The sequence below is a fragment of the Lepidochelys olivacea genome (genome assembly GCF_965140295.1).
Source record: "Lepidochelys olivacea isolate rLepOli2 genome assembly, chromosome: 1".
NCBI lineage: Eukaryota > Metazoa > Chordata > Testudines > Cheloniidae > Lepidochelys > Lepidochelys olivacea.
Window position 1 is genome coordinate 325,520,039 of NC_140411.1, and position 17,210 is coordinate 325,537,248.

General features: G+C 43.2%; 1 protein-coding gene and 1 long non-coding RNA gene across 3 annotated transcripts in view; one reads left to right on the forward strand and one right to left on the reverse strand.

The window, feature by feature from the left end:
* Positions 1 to 12,378, reverse strand: part of LOC311514152 — a 31,164-nt gene extending 18,786 nt beyond the window's left edge. For both annotated transcript variants that reach the window (XR_014709836.1, XR_014709837.1), the window contains exons 1-2: positions 12,299 to 12,378; positions 8,327 to 8,527 (exon numbers count right to left, since the gene is read on the reverse strand). This is a non-coding gene — a long non-coding RNA (uncharacterized lncRNA). The remainder of the gene's footprint in view (positions 1 to 8,326; positions 8,528 to 12,298) is intronic.
* The window catches only part of LRRK2 (leucine rich repeat kinase 2), a 120,017-nt gene continuing 114,036 nt past the window's right edge, over positions 11,230 to 17,210 (forward strand). Inside the window, exons 1-2 of the mRNA XM_084616554.1 lie at positions 11,230 to 11,895; positions 11,998 to 12,083. Coding sequence (XP_084472680.1) covers positions 11,736 to 11,895; positions 11,998 to 12,083 — 246 coding nt within the window. The 5' untranslated portion in view covers positions 11,230 to 11,735. The remainder of the gene's footprint in view (positions 11,896 to 11,997; positions 12,084 to 17,210) is intronic.

Sequence of the window (17,210 nt, forward strand, 5' to 3'; positions counted from 1 at the left end):
GTTAATATGTAAACTCCCAGAACTTCAGGATATCTCTGCTCTAAGATCCATTCTGGGACATAATGGCTTTTCAAGGGAATTTGTGGAAAGCTATGCAGAGATAGCACATTCCTTGTACCTGCTTTTGAAAAAAGGAATGGGCGTGGGGTGAGGAGCACAAAGAAGGCTTCAATAAACTGAAGCAAGCACTTATATCCAAAACCAGATACCCCAATCCAGCTGCAACTGGAAACACCTGAAAGAGGCCTGGGTGCTGTATTGCTCCAGGACAATGGATGTGGACACACAAAATCATTGCCTATGGGTTGAAGGTGCTTAGTGACATTGAGAAACAGTACTCGACCTGTGAAAAGGAAGTTTTAGCCCTGACTTGAGCACTGAATCACTGGAAGTACTTAATGGGGATGTCTCCTGTGGTTCTTAAAATCATCCACACACCGATAAAATACATCCTGTCAGGCCCTATTAACAAAGGAAGGGTATTCAACCCCAGGTTAGCAGGATGGACCCTCAGCTTACTAAATAAAAACATAGAAATGCGTAAAGCACCCCAGTTATCCATCGCTCCCTATGCCCTACTGTCTCAAGGAGAGGACCATGAGTGTCCTCTGCCGCTGGAAGACCTGCAGCAAGTCAAGTCACCTTTCCAGATAGGAGCTTCCTATCAAGAAGCAAAGATGAAAGGACTAGATATTTGGGTGGTTGACAGAAGCTGTTTCTATAAGGATGGCAAGCCATGTGCCAGCTTTGCAGATAAACACCCAGAACATCCTGCAAGGTAGCGTAGTGCCTTATTCAGTTCAAACTGCCAAGGTGGTTGTGGTATCAGCAGTACTGGATGCAGTTGAACCTGAAGTCAACCTTTTCATCTGTTCCGATTCAGATTGGGTGGTCCGAGCCCTATCTGAATGGACACCTGTATGGATCCAGAGACCCATGAACTCAGCTGACGGTAAGCCGGGTGGCTCACTCTAAATACCTACTGTATGCGTGGAGGCTTGCAACAACTCAAAGAGGTGATACCCACCTGTTCAAGGTTAAAACCCAACGAAAAGATCAGTCCAGAGTTTCCAGACTGAATAATCAGGTGGATGGGCTTGCTAAACAAGCAGCACAAATGGGCATAGAACAATTATGGACCAAACTGAACAAGAAAGCATATAAAGTCCAACCCAGGGATGAAGAAATAAAAAGCCAGCTAGATATTGAGGCCTTGCAAAAGCAAAACAAGGAATTGCAAGATCTCCTACAAAAAGGAAAACACTGCAACTACATGTTCAGAAATAAAGAAAGGCTGATAATGGCTTTTTAAAAGGATATTGAAGACACAATGCCGGTCTTGGTGGTACCCACATGTCTAAGAAAATAATTTGGTTAGTTTATCCGAAAGCCAAGGACATTTTGGTTTGGATAAAACTGCAACAGAACTACTAACTGCAGTCTGTAACCTATCATTTAAACCATCTTCTGTACCAGATGACTAATGTGACACCAATTTTTAACAAGGGATTCAGAGGTGATCCTGGCAATTACAGGCCAGTAAGCCTGACTTCAGTACTAGGCAAACTGTTTGAAAATATAGTAAAGAACAAAATTGTCAGACACATAGATGAACGTAATTTGTTGGGGAAGAGTCAACATGTTTTTTGTAAAGGGAATCATACCTCACCAATCTACTAGAATTCTTTGAGGGGGTGAACAAACATGTGGAGAAGGGGGATCCAGTGGATATAGCATACTTAGAGTTTCAGAAAACCTTTGTCAAGGTATCTTATCAAAGGCTCTTAAGCAAAGTAACTTTTCATGGGATAAGAGGGAAGGTCCTCTCATGGACTGGTAACAAGTTAAAAGATAGGAAACAAAGTGTAGGAATAAATGGTCAGTTTTCAGAATGGAGAGGTAAATAGTGGTGTCCCCCATTGGTCTGTACTGGGCCTGATCCTATTCAACATATTCATAACTGTTCTGGGAAAAGGGGTAAACAGTGAGGTGGCAAAATGTGCAGATGATACAAAACTACTCAAGGTAGTGAAGTCCCAGGCAGACTGCGAAGAAATACAAAAGGATCTCTCAAAACTGGGTGACTGGGCAACAAAATGGCAGCTGAAATTCAAAGTTGATAAATGCAAAGTAATGCACATTGGAAAATATAATCCCAAACTATATATATAAAATGATAGGGTCTAAATTAGCTGTTACCACTCAAGAGAGAGAGATCTTAGTCACTGTGGATAGTTCTCTGAAAACATCCACTCAATGTGCAGCAGCAGTCAAAAAAGCAAACTATGTTGGGAATCATTAAGAAAGAGACAGAAAATATCATATTGCCTCTATATAAATCCATGGTACACCCACATCTTGAATACTGCATGCAAATATGGCTGCCCCATTTCAATAAATATATATTGAAATTGGAAAAAGGTTCAGAAAAGGCAACAAAAATGATTAGGGGTATGGAATGGCTGCCATATGAGGAGAGATTAATAAGACTGGAACTTTTCAGGTTGGAAAAGAGACGACTAAGTGGGGATACGATAGAGGTCTATAAAATCACGACTGGTATGGAGAAAGTAAATAAGGAAGTGTTGTTTACTCCTCCTCGTAACACAAGAACTGGGGTCACCAAATGAAATTAATAGGCAGCAGATTTAAAACAAACAAAAGAAAGTATTTTTTCACTCAACACACAGTCAACCTGTAGAACTCCTTACCAGAGGATACTGTGAAGGCCAAGACTATAACAGGATTCAAACAGAACTAGATACATTCATGGAGGATTGGTCCATCAATGGCTATTAGCCAGGATGGACAGGGATGGTGTCCCTAGCTTGTGTTTGCCAGAGGCTGGGAATGGGTGACAGGGAATGGATCACTTGATGATTACGTGTTCTGTTCATTCCCTCTGGGGCACCTGACATTAGCCTCTGTTGGAAGACTGGATACTGGGCTAGATGAACCTTTGATCTGACCCAGTATGGCTGTTCTTATACAACCACAACATGCTAGATACATAGAACCCCTGTTTATAGGATAGAAGAGATGGCTAGGAACCCAACTTTTATGAGGAAACTCTGTTAAGAAAGTAAAAAAGAGGTTTACTGAATACAGCTCTAGGAGGGGCAGGAACAGATCTCGGAGTATTAAATAGTATAGATGTAGAAATGCTGGCTAACAAATTAAATGCAGTGGGACAGCACTTAGGAGCGATATCCAAACCCTTGAAAACATCTCTAAATGAGAAGTACTAATCCTAAATAATAGCTAGTTTGCTCCCTGGATTGGAGGAGCTTCAAGAAGTGGGTCACTTAGTATTACAAACAGTGGAGGTATTACAGCGCAATGTATCTATGGCATTATCTTGTATACAAGCACAAACATGAACAAGTCATGTGGTAAAAGACATAAGGGATAGAATGAATGAGTGGGATCCTACCTTTAGAAATAAGAAGTTAAATGTGAAAGCATGCCACTATTTCTGAGCAAAAGTTTTATTCTTGGTGGAAAATGGCAAACTTTACATATAATGTACAATTAAATCAAATTACCACCTATATAGTGATGATGTCTGATGCTCAGATGCTATGTAGCATTAGGATTAAATGCTAATAATAGTGTAATACAACCAGTGGAACATAAACTGTGGGCCATGAAACAAACTTCTGTATGGAAGACCGTGGAACTTGAAACCTGTATGGAAGAACATGGTATTGGATATGTTTGCAATCATGATGCTATACAACCAGACAGAGCCACTTTATGGCTTCACATTTAGCCAGTCATTCACAAGATACTGCTTTCCTGCCTGAAAGAAATGGTAGGGGGCCAAGAAGCACATTAAAATGGTGTAAAACTTTCCTGCAGACTGATGGTGTTTCTTTTTTTGGGGTAGAGACAAGAAGACAGTTGGAGCATTTGGTTGCTGGTTTCTGCTGTTGCCCCTACTGAAGCATGATGCCAAATCCCTGGCTTGCACAAGCACAGGTTTTCTGATGAGTCAAGTGTATGGGTGGTTCAGGGCCACCATCTGCTTGAAGGACTTCAACATGGAAGTCTGCATCTTTATTTGGGCATTAGGTTGCCCCTAAGGGATGCTACAAACAGGGCCAACCAGAGGGGGAGCCAGGAGGGCCATTTGGCCTGGGCCTCAAGCTCAAAAGGGGCCTCAAATTTAGACACTTGTTAATTTTTTGGCATTTGATAAGTTTTGCAACTTGTTTTTATGCGCATCCCTATTGGACCAAAATGTAACACGCTCTCTCAGCTTAGAGCTGCAAATTTAAGCAAATAAGAGATGTGATTTAGTAAAAGACATAATTTTTTTTGTTAACTGATATAGATTGTCATATTAAAGATTTTAAAATGTTCATAAATATTAATAAAAATATATCCATTCTGATGCCACAAGATTAGACAGTGATGAATGTGTCCTCTCAGATCAGCTGATTATATAAACAAATGACTACTAGCGGCTGGTGCGGGATCAAGTGCATGTTGAAAGGTAGAGAATTGTTACATTTTAGTGTCTTTTATAGTTTTACGTCTAGTTGACTAAGGAATTATTTGTGTGTGAGAATTCCTCATTACTATCTTTGTATGGTAACTAAAAGAGGTGACTGGTTGGTTGGTTGGTTGAGCCCTAGCTTGGTAGCCTAGCCATCATCATAAGATTTCGTAGTCTATAGGCCCAGATTCAAGGTGAAAATCTGTGAGGACAAACTTGTTCAGAGTGTTTTGTGAGGACACACATTTGAAATATTTGGACAATATCCCTCCCTCTGTATTCGTGTCTGTGTTTATATATGTCATCCCTTTGTCTTCAGCTCAGCCTGTTATATTATACCTTGCGTGCTTGAGTTTTGATTCAGTGATAAGGATAATAACCTGACTGTTTCATTTTGTGTTCTTAATTAGTACTCCTTCTTTTAAGTCTTTTCAGCATTTGTGTACCATTCAGCATTTGTGTACGTTTACAGTAGAAGATTTCAAGTGTGGATAGGATGGAGCATCAACAGAGCCCTGGCGGAAGTTGAAAGACCGAATACCATCACATGAGAGTTCAACGTCACACAAAGAAAACTATGTTGCATGGAAATCAGCCAGTAGGGCAGCATCAGCTGAAAGTTCAGTTAAGAATTTACTCTTGTCTAAACTCTCTACAGAAATTAGCAACTGGAAAAAACTTCTTGAGTACATCCTGAATGTCATCGTTTTTCTTTCTGAGCGGGGATGGGCTTTCTTTGGTTCCAGTCAACATATTGGTGATCGTGCAAATGGAAACTTTCTAGGCATAGTTGAGCTCCTCAGCAAATATGACCTACTTTTATCAGAGCATGTTAAACATGTTTGAGAATCGCAAGAGAGTCAAAAGCGCATGTAAGTCCATTATCTCTACACACTCATACAAAACGAGTTTATTGAGCTATGTGGGTCACTCGTACAGACAACAATCCTTGATGAGATTTGAAATGCCAAGTATTTTTCAATCATTGTTGATGCCACTCCAGATTGTTCTCACAAGGAAAAGACTACTATGGTTATTTGTTTCAGAGTAACAGCCGTGTTAGTCTGTATTTGCAAAAAGAAAAGGAGTACTTGTGGTACCTTAGAGACTAACCAATTTATTTGAGCATGAGCTTTCGTGAGCTACAGCTCACTTCATCGGATGCATACCGTGGAAACTGCAGAAGACATTATATACACACAGAGACCATGAAACAATACCTCCTCCCACCCCACTGTCCTGCTGGTAATAGCTTATCTAAAGTGATCATCAAGTTGGGCCATTTCCAGCACAAATCCAGGTTTTCTCACCCTCCGCCCCCCCCCCCCCCCACACAAACTCACTCTTTTGCTGGTAATAGCTCATCCAAAGTGACAACTCTCTTCACAATGTGTATGATAATCAAGGTTGGCCATTTCCTGCACAAATCCAGGTTCTCTCACTCCCTCACCCCCCCCCCCCCACACAAACCAGTCGGAGAACACTTCAATCTCTCTGGTCACGCAATCACAGACATGAAGGTCGCTATCTTAAAACAAAAAAACTTCAAATCCAGACTCCAGCGAGAAACTGCTGAATTGGAATTCATTTGCAAATTGGATACTATTAATTTAGGCTTAAATAGAGACTGGGAGTGGCTAAGTCATTATGCAAGGTAGCCTATTTCCCCTTGTTTTTTCCTACCCCCGCCCCCCCGACGTTCTGGTAAAACTTGGAGAGTGGTCAGTTTGGATGAGCTATTGCCAGCAGGAGAGTGAGTTTGTGTGTGTGTCCCCGGGGGAAAGAAAAAAAGGGGGGGGGGGTGAGAGCCTGGATTTGTGCTGGAAATGGCCCACCTTGATTATCATGCACATTGTAGGGAGAGTGGTCACTTTGGATAAGCTATTACCAGCAGGAGAGTGAGTTTGTGTGTGTGGTTTTTGGAGGGGGGGTGAGAAAACCTGGATTTGTCCTGGAAATGGCCCAACTTGATGATCACTTTAGATAAGCTATTACCAGCAGGACAGTGGGGTGGGAGGAGGTATTGTTTCATGGTCTCTGTGTGTATATGTCTTCTGCAGTTTCCACGGTATGCATCTGATGAAGTGAGCTGTAGCTCACAAAAGCTCATGCTCAAATAAATTGGTTAGTCTCTAAGGTACCACAAGTACTCCTTTTCTTTTTATGGTTATTCGATATATTAAGATTATAGACAGCTCAAAATTTTCAGTTGAAGAAAAGTTTATTTTGTTTAATAATTTTATGAGGAAAAAGTGGAAAACAAACTGCTGCTCAAGTACTAGAAATTCTAGAAAGTATTAAGTTCAATTTTCAAGTCTGCATTGGTCAAGCTTATCATAATGAATCTAATATGGCTGGGAAGTACAAACGTGTACAAGCAGCTCTGCTTGAGCATAATTCAAACTGTTTTCTCTCCAGCTGTGGAAACAACACACTAAAACTTTTATGTGTTGACTGTGCTGCATCATGCAAGGAGGCAATTACTTACTTTGGAACTGTTCAGCAAATGGACAGGATTGTCAGTAGCAGTCCACAAAACTGGGCAATTCTGAAGCACTATCTTCCTGTTTCACTGCATGGGATGTCCAAAACTAGATGGTCTGCACGGATTGATGGTGTTCAGCTGGTTGCACAACATTTGAATTCAGTGAGAGAGGCTTTAAATTAGCTTGAATCTCAATCTCACTGCACAGGCTCGAACTGAACTTCAGTCTATTCAGAAGCACATGTCCAAATTTAAATGCATTCTGATGTCATCTTTGTGGATGAAGCTACTTACAGTGATCCACCAAACTAATCTGGTAATTGAAGCACGCAATGCTGTACTTGATGTTGAGAGGGATAACATCGAAAATCTTATCAATGACAGTCAACAGATTTGTGAACAATGGGATGCGATCCTGACTGAGCCCAAATTAGTAGCACAGAATATTGGCATTTCATCTGAGTTCTCCACCTAATTGCAACTTACCTACTGAATTCGATGCCGAGCAGCATTATAGGGTCAATGTCTTCCTTGTCATGATTGACTCTATTCAATAAGGTCTTACACATCGATTTGAGTCACTGCGACTAATTTGTACCCTTTTTGGGTTTCTTTGGCAGTTCAACAGACTGATTAATGAAGATCTACTTTCGGCAGCTGAACAATTTCAGCAACATTACAACAAAGAAATCTCAAAAGATCTCAGTGATGAGGTCATCTTCCTCAAACAAATACATTCAACGAACTTTAATTTGGATTGCAAGCCAAAGGAATTGCTTCAAGAAATACTTGAACTTGGACTCTCTGGGGTGTTTCCTAATATCGCAATTGCATTCCATATTTTTGTCAGTTTACCTGCATCAGTGGCTTCAGGTGAATGTACCTTCAATGTGTTAGGTATAAAAAAGTAAGAAATGTTTGTACTGTTTAATATTTTCAATTAGTTGTTTTTAATCATGTATTTTTGAAGTAATGTTAAGTGAATCACTGGTTTTAATAGACTCTAATATGGAATATATGAACTATGACCCTTGGGCTCCATCTTTGTAAGCGAACTTGTTTACAGTTTAGACACTGGAGTCCTCTGGTTCAAACCAGACTAAGCCAGCTTTTCCCGCCAGAGCCAACCCCCAACATTCTAGTCCCTCAAAACTTTTCCTGCCTTAGAGATTATACAAGATCTTGCTCAGTGCCTGCGTGGTGCTGTCCATTCCAGCGGCAGCGCATGCACGGTTGGGTTCCAGAGCTAGAGAGAAGAGTACCATCTATCCCACAGCAAGGTTGAGGAAGGAAAGACCTGTCATCTCTATCCCCGTCACAGTGAATTGAATCCATCTTACCTGTGGGGGGTCCTGCTTTCCTGGTGTCCATCATCCCAAAGGGTCTCCCCGCCTGCACCAAAATCCAGCAGTCATCGGGACTCCCCAGTGGTCCTCCTCAAAGGCTTCCAATTAGTTGGAGAGTAGAAGGTCTACTCTCATCAGCGTCCCCTGGAATCTTTGAGTAAGCAGCAGAACCCTCTAAGAACCACTCCATCCATCCTAGCAAGACATAAAAACAGCCTCTACAAGACTGCTGAAGTCTTTTGTGCCTCATAAAAAGAAAACTCAACCATCTTTAATTTTTAACTCTAAAAAGAAAAAGAAGAACGTTTTATTCAATAATTACATGAGAACCATCTAGTATTTTTTTCAGTATTTTTTTCAAAAGTCAGTATGCAATGTAATTCAGTAATGATCTCATTGATTAGCCAAATGACAAGGTTTTCCTATAAGAGTTAAAATTATCTTATGGCAGCTATACACATGAACACTAAAATTCCATTACAATGCCCTTATAATCAACCTTCAAAAAGGAAAGAGTACCATCCACAACATGACATGCATCCGACGAAGTGGGTATTCACCCACGAAAGCACATGCTCCAATACATCTGTTAGTCTATAAGGTGCCACAGGACTCTGCCATCCACAGTAGGATTCAATTTAGGATTAGACAGTTATGTGACTAGGATTAGTAAAGATGTGCAATTTATACTAGTTAGGATAAGCATTTGAGGAGAGAAAACCTCATGCTTGATATTAGAGTCTTCCCAAAGGTGTAATTACCAACATTACAATTTATGGCATATTTTAAACTTTCCTCTGAAGTCTCTGATGCTAGCTGCTGTCAGACAGTCAGGAATGCAAGAATCCAGCACCATTCCTTAAAAATAGTGTTTGAACTATTAATTCTGAAGAAAGAAAACTGTATTCGATGTGCTGGTTGATATGTATCTACTTATATTCAATCTACTTTGTCATTATGGGAGTTAGCACTACCTCAAATGAGAAAGCATTCAACTAGTTTCTAATGAATCAGTGTTTCATCAGACTGACACAGATCCATATTGTCTTTTTAGTGCTTGAAGTTTTAGCTTGTTTCCCTTCATGTCACAAATGCAGTCATGGTTTTGTGGTCTATAATTAAGAAACCAAGGCAAAAGTTTCTTTGTATACAAACTCTTAAAAATATGGCTTGATTCAGACAGCACTGCTCTACATTTTTAGGATCAAGTTGATATTTAATAGGCGAAGGATAGTTTAGTCAACAAGCATTTGTAGTAACCAATGATTTGTAGGTGTTTCAGAATACCTGTGTCTAAAAAATGAAACATTTTTAAAAGAGGAGTTAAGCTGGTGTTTTCTTCATGTGTTTTCACATTAAGCACTGTGTATGTTTATCAGTAACAGGGCATTAGGATATAGTAAGCATGAAAGCTTCAAAGAACCCTACGCTCCTTGTTGTTCCTTCAAAAAGGATAAGACATTCATCTTGTTTAACAGAGATAAACTTAATTGGTCTTAAAGTATTCCCCTTCTCTTCCTTTAGTCAGCACAGTTTTGTATTGATGGTCACAATTTACTTACTAAAAATGTAATCTGTAGTAAGAGATTAAAAACAGCTCGAAGCAATTAAAAATGGTGAAAAACAGAACTGGTGATAGTACAAGGTTTCTTCTTGCAAAAGAGAAAGTGTGAAAGACGTGAGGCACGAAAATACTTCCAAAATGAGGCAACAGAGGTTGAGGAAAACTTACAGAAAGCATACATCATGGTATTCATGTTCAGTTATCTGTTTTTACATCATCTCCTACTTGCGTCACTTTTCTCAGAATAGTTCATTTGTTAATCTTTAATAAAAGGTTGCCAGTGAAAGTATTCCTATTTTTATTCTTACTGTTGCAAGCCCCATTTTTAGAGGATTTTTTAAAGTGATTATTGGCACCTGTTACAAGCATTCTGGAGAAGTGACAGACACATTAATGAATTTAACGACAGATACATAGATACACTAACAAGTTGGTTAATACATTTAAACTTTTGCATTTTCTAGTTGTATGTATATCTGTCACAAGAACATATCACCACAGAACTACACCAAGTTTTAAATCACATTTCAGTTGGTTTACTATACATTATCATCATTCTCCTTACTGAATTCACTGTTTGTCTAAATTGACTTCTGGTAATTGTATATAATCAAGTGAAACATGTGTGGTGGGAAGATGAAAAGTCATTCAGAAAATCATTTCAGGCATGCAATTTGACTCTAAATCTTAATTTAATACTTAAGATATTTGCAGTATGTTTACATGCTTCTGCAACTTTCATCACATAATTAATTGTGGGATGATAGCTACAGACTTCATTCACAGACTTGCCAGCGCTCACTCAGGGAAAGGGAGGTGCTCTTTCATTCTGGAGCTGGATTTGGCTAATTGCTCAATGATTTAGAATCTTGCTTTTTAAAAGCCCTCCTTTCAAAGTATCGGAGATGACTGCAGAGGACAGCTTGGTACTTGGGAGATCAGAGGACTAGTCACACATGGTGTATATTCTAATTTGACGGCAGCCGCAGGTTGGGAATGGTGTGCCAGCCCCAGTCACTCTCTGCGAAGTAATGAGAGCCCAGGCCCTGTGAGGGCTCCTGCTGGCGGGGGCGGCATAACTTGCCCGGGACCCTCCCCCCATATCCGGAAAGCAGGCAGGTCAGTTGTAGCCCCCTCATGGGACACGTGGGGGAGGAGGCACGGAGACGAGCCCTTTGGGCCCTTCTTGCTCAGCCTGAAGTCTTAGGGGCAGCGCACCCCCCCAGCCTCAAGCCGGGGGACTGCCCCGCCCGTGCTAGGTCTGCGAGACCCGTTCTCCCCGCCCCGTCCCACACCGATCCCAGAAGGGGACGCCACAGCTGCAGCCCGCACCTGCTTCCCGCCCCAAAACGCCGGACCGCAACCACAGCAGGCGACGACGCGCGACCACAGCCCGCTGGGGCGGCCGCCCCTGGGAGGCCGAGAGGCAGGAAGGGGCGGTCCTCCCAGAACACCCATACGATTGGACGGCAGGGCCGTCAGCAGCTGAAAACTGATTGGCTGATGCTTCCCATAAATTTCCACCCCTGCGCCCCTCCGGGGAGACTGTGTCGCGTCAGCGCCCCCTAGGGGTAGATGGGCGGTGCTGCACCCCCCACCCCCCTTCATCTCAAAGCGGGGCAGGGCCGCTCGGGTCTCGCCGCAGATTATGTCAGTGCCGAGGCGAAAGGGGCGGGGGGACGGAGGAGAGGCTCAGAAATAGCCCGATGACTGCAGCTGCCGGGCTGAGCCGTGGAGTAGATGCGGCAGCAGTTACTACCAGCCGCAAACCAGGCGCCGCCTCAGCGGCAGGAGGGGAGCTGCCGGACGCCCTGCGTGGGCTGAGGAGGGGGGTCAGCCATGGCTAGTCGCGGCAGCTGCCCCGAGGAGGAGGAGGAGAGGGAGGAAGCCGCCCTGAGGAAACTGACCGTTCGCCTCACGAACGTGCAGGAGGGGACGCCGCTGGAGAGCTTGCTGCAGACGCTGGAGGACCTGCTGGCCTTGGCCCACCGGCCCCGCGGTGAGGTTCCTGTCCCGGCGGGTCGGGCGCCCACCAGGGCTCCCCGGCTCTGCCCCGGCGAGTAACCGGCTCTTGTTTTGTTTCCACCCCCCCCCCCCCCAGCGCCCCGGCTGTTCGGCGGCCGAAACGTCCACGTGCCGGTGCTGCTGGTGTTGGACTCCTACCCGCGAGTGGTCGCGCTGCAGCAGGTAAAGGCCTCGGCCCCCTCTCCTGGCGGCCTCCCCTCCATCCCCAGCTGCCCGCTGTCAAGCCCGCGGGCCAGAGCCGCCTGGCCCAGCCCCCTTGGGAGCGACGGGGCCCAGCCCCAGCCCCGAGCTCCCCGCAGCTTCGCGGGAAGTTTGGTTTCGGAGCCAAACGGCGCGCGGCTGGTCCTGATTGTCTCATGAGCCAAATCAAAACTCACTCGGCGTTCGGGACGGCCCAGCTCCGTGCCAGACGCTAACCATCAGCCATGGCAGTAAAATTGAGCTCTTACCAGGGCGGGGCCTCTGGTGGAAGGGGCGGGACTGGGGGGGGGATTGTGGGGGGGGGGTCAGCGCAGGGGTCCTCCCCCACCACATGCATCCGACGACGTGGGTATTCACCCGCGAAAGCCTATGTGCTAATACGTCTGTTAGTCTATAAGGTGCCACAGGCCTCTTTGCCACATTAAAGAGAAACACACAGAAGCGGATTAAAAGTAAATAACAAGATACCATTTACCATTTAAATTTGTGGAATTCCGTTATCCAAGTTGCTTTTTTTCTTCTGTGTCAAATTACTTGGAAAAGTTTAAGAAACAGATTAATGTAATAGTGGTACCTATTATATACTAATAATATTACCAATATATTCTACTATTATCATGGACCACTGCTCTAGAATACTAATGATTTTTAATGGCTAAAGTTTGTTGTCACCTGTTTGCTTATTTGAATTATTTTCTTGTCTTTCTAAATACTAAACCAAAATAAAGCAAACAAGTATATTTATAAATTATGTAAGTACTGTACTGCACAAATTTCCAAATCACATATGGTATCATATGCTACAAATGTGATATAATATTGGATGTATTCCAGTATTTTTCTTAAACATAGCAGGGTGTGTTAAGAAAGTGACATCTGACTTAACTAGCCACTGTCACGCACAGGAAAACCTCAGAAACAAAGCAGGGGAAATTCTGCAGTTTAAGATTCTGCTTGGTTATCTCTGTAATATAAGACTGACTCATTTTCATATTAAATATTGCAGGTGCTTTTCCATGTCATTGCCAGAAAACACACATAAAACAGATCCTTCCTGTCAATCACATAAAATAAAATGTATGTTACCCCCAAAGGATATTTACAGACAATATTACCTCTGTATGGCTGGTTTGTATTTTATTTTAATAAATGTGAATGATTGCAATTGTTTTCATCTTTTAAAATTTCGGTTTGTTAGGAAGCAAAATATTAAAATCCCCCACAAATATATCTATTTTAAATAATGGGAAAGGTCGAAGTTAAAACACACACAATTAAAAAAATTCAGAGTAAGCAATAAATTGTATTCTTGACTCTCCTTGTGATGTATAGTTATTGTAATAATAATGAAATAGTAATTCTTTGCACTGCTATTATACCTTTCCTTTGAGGATCTCAGAGCAATGTGGGGAATCTGAAACTTTAATTTCCTGGCTCACTATTCAATTATCATATAGGTAAAGGATTTATAGAGCCATTACTTTTAGGATCGAACCCAGCAGTTGTTTAGCAATAGCAAAATGATGCAGAAGTTTAGAATAGGAAGTAAAAAATATCTCAAACTGAAACTTTAGGGGAAATTTTGGAAAACTGCATAAGGGAGAAAGTAATGACTGTACCTGAGCTGCAAGTGCAGGACACTGAGATAATATCTTTAACTCACCTTTAATAGTTGGTTTTAAAATGAAGTTTCAGCCTTCTGTCTGAATTTCTTAACCTTTATGAGTTTACTTTAAGGGGCTACAAAAAGTCTAATGTTTTAACCAAGCCCATAGCTAGTATGCAACTCAAATCCTTCACATCACAAAATGCTGCAGTCACCCTTTCCTCTTTTCCCTAATGCTGTAACAATTTTAAATATACTATACACTAACTGTACTCAGTCTTCCCTGCTTCATCCATTGTGATGCAGTCACAATAACTGTGGGATTCTTGAATCTGAGTTTATGGTGGGGACAGTGTGCTGTACAATAACGCCTCACTTAACATCGTCCTGGTTAACATTGTTTCGTTGCTACGTTGCTGATCTATTAGAGAACACGCTCGTTTACAGTTGCGCAATGCTCCGTTATAACATTGTTTGGCAGCCACCTGCTTTGTCCACTACTTTCAGGAAGAGCAAGCAGCCCATTGGAGCTAGCTGGTGGGGGCTTGGAACCAGAGTGGACCGGCAGCCCCCCTATCAGCTCCCCTAAGTTCCCTGTGCGGCAGCCGCCCAGCAGGCTATCAATTGCCAGGCAGTTCAGCTGTCCCTGCCCACACTGCCCTATGGTGCTCCTGCCCTCTGCCTTGGAGCTGCCCCCAGGAGCCTCCTGCTTGCAGTGCGGGGGGGGGGGGCGGCTGTGCTAATGTCAGGGTGTCCCCCCTCCCCCTGCTCCTGTACCCCATCTCCATAGAGCCGGGTGGGGGAAGGGGAGTGGAAATGAAAGGGCTCGGGATGGACGGAGGGAGCTTGCTGGCAGCAGCTGCTGTCTCAACTTGCTTATCTACTTAAAAAGGCAGTGTACTTACTTAAAGGGGCAATGGCCATCTCTCTCACACACACAATGTATGTCTGTCTCTCTGCCATGCAGTGTCTCCTCCCTTCATTCGTGCTGCCTTTTAGAGTGTGAGGCTACATTAACAACGATGTGTTAACCCTTGAGGGCTCAGCCGAGTGCTAGTTCATCATTTAGCAGTAAGGCATTCCCTGGGAAACATCCCACCCTCTGACTCCACCACCTCAACCAAGCTTCACAATCATCATTGCTGTGTACAGTATTAAATTGTTTAAAACTTATACTGTGTGTATGGATAGATAGTCTTTTGTCTGGCGAAATTTTTTTTACCTGGAACCGAACCTCACCTATTTACATTAATTCTTTTGGGGAAATTGGATTCGCTTAATGTCGTTTCGCTTAAAGTACCATTTTTCAGGAACATAACTACAACTTTAAGCGAGGAGTTACTGTAGATGCTCCATTTTGCTACAGCATGTCTACACTAACAACTGCTTTTCAATGTACAGGTTAATGGATCAGTAGCTCTCTCTGATTTGTGGCACTGAAGTGAAATTGACCAATGTTTTGAGGTTTGTCTGAGTAAGGGCAGTGTCTGGACTGATTAACAAATTTCCTTCTAGCTCAGCTTGCCACACAGTGATTTGCTGCTGTATCATCAACTCACACAAAGTGAACCTCTACTTCTTAATAGATCAGTATTGTAGATACCAGGGCAAGTTGGACTATTAATACAAACCTCACAAACTTCTCTACAAACAGTGGGAAAGCTACTGATCTCCAATAAATCAAAAATAATAATGCCTTAGACAGAACAGATACCATATTTAGTAAGTACTGTAACAACTACAGTTTCTGCGATCGCTGACGGTCAGATTGATACTGCTTAAATAGTAGAGGACAAGACATGTTTAAATTCAAGTAAGTGAATGGCTATCATTGAAACATTACTGGCTCAACTCACTACGCATACTAGTAATGAAAAGGGAACCAATGTTAAAATAACAGAATATTAGTAATGCCACCAAATGGGGTCTTATGTAAATGATCCACTTTAGTACCTGTAAGAATGTTTTTATTTATTTATTTTCCTTTCAATTTGGGCTTTAGGCTCTCGGACAATTATTTAAGATACAATCATTTGCTTACAGTGTTACTGGACAAAGGCTAAGAACCCTAAAAGCTCTGGGGGTTTTATATCAACATTGCAAGAGGGATCTTATGTTAGCACAGGGGTGGACAAACTTTTTGGCCTGAGGGCCATATCTGGGAATATAAATTGTATGGTGGGCCATGAATGCTCACAAAATGCACACAGGAGGGTGTGAGGGCTCTGGTTGGGGGTGCGGGCTCTGGGGTGGGGGCCAGAAATGAGGAGTTCAGGATGCGGGCGGGGGATCCGGGGGGGGGGTGAGGGCTCTGGGGTGGGGCTGGGGATGAGGAGTTTGGGGTGCAGGAGGGTGCTCCGGGCAGGGACTGGGGTTTGGTGGGTGGGAGGGGGATCAGGGCTGGGGCAGGTGGTTGGGGCGCAGGGAGAGGCTCAGGAGTGCAAGCTCCAGGCGGCGCTTACCTCAAGCAGCTGCCGGAAGCAGCAGCATGTCCTTTCTCCAGCTCCTACATGGAGACGCGGCTTGGCGGCTCTGCACGCTGCCCCGATTTGCAGGCGCTGCCCCTGCAGCTCCCATTGGCTGCAGTTCCTGGCCAATGGGAGCTGCAAGGGCAGCACTTGGAGTGGGAGCAGCATGCAGGGCGGAGGCCCCTGGCTGCCCCACGTGTAGGAGCTGGAGGGGGGCCATGCCGCTGCTTCCGGGAGCTGCATGGAGTGGCCCCCGACCCTGCTCTCTGGCTGGAGCGCTGGAGTGGGGCAAGACCCAGATCCCGCTCCCCAGTGGGAGCATGAGGGCCAGATTAAAACAGCTGGTGGGCCGGATTCGGGTCGTAGTGTGCCCACCCCTGTATTAGCACATTAGATACTTGCTTTACATTTTTCAGTGTGTACTGGGTCCTTAAAATAATAAATAATTTGGTATGATACAAATCTGGATTTTATAAGGAAAATGTATTGGGGAACAAGAAGGGGGAACTAAAAAAAACCCACGTATAAAGCTAAGTTTTATGTTCTACATTTTATAGAGAACAGTAGAGTTAGATGAGGCTGGGGGGGAGACTTTCAAAATACAGTCTTTGTTAAGCAATGCAAACACATTTGTTTTTGAACACTGTACTTAGTTCAGCAGCTAGAAAAGGGAAGACGTGTTTTGAACATGAAAGCCTTATGCTATTTCCAGTTTGTTCTATAACTATGTATGGCTTACTGGTACAGACCTCTGAAATCATGTTATCTTTTGTGACATTTTTTACATTTAAACATGACCCACAATTAAAACAAAAAGAAAAGGAGTACTTGTGGCACCTTAGAGACTAACCAATTTATTTGAGCATAAGCTTTCGTGAGCTACAGCTACAGCTCACTTCACTGTAGCTCATGAAAGCTTATGCTCAAATAAATTGGTTAGTCTCTAAGGTGCCACAAGTACTCCTTTTCTTTTTGCGAATACAGACTAACACGGCTGTTACTCTGAAACCTGTA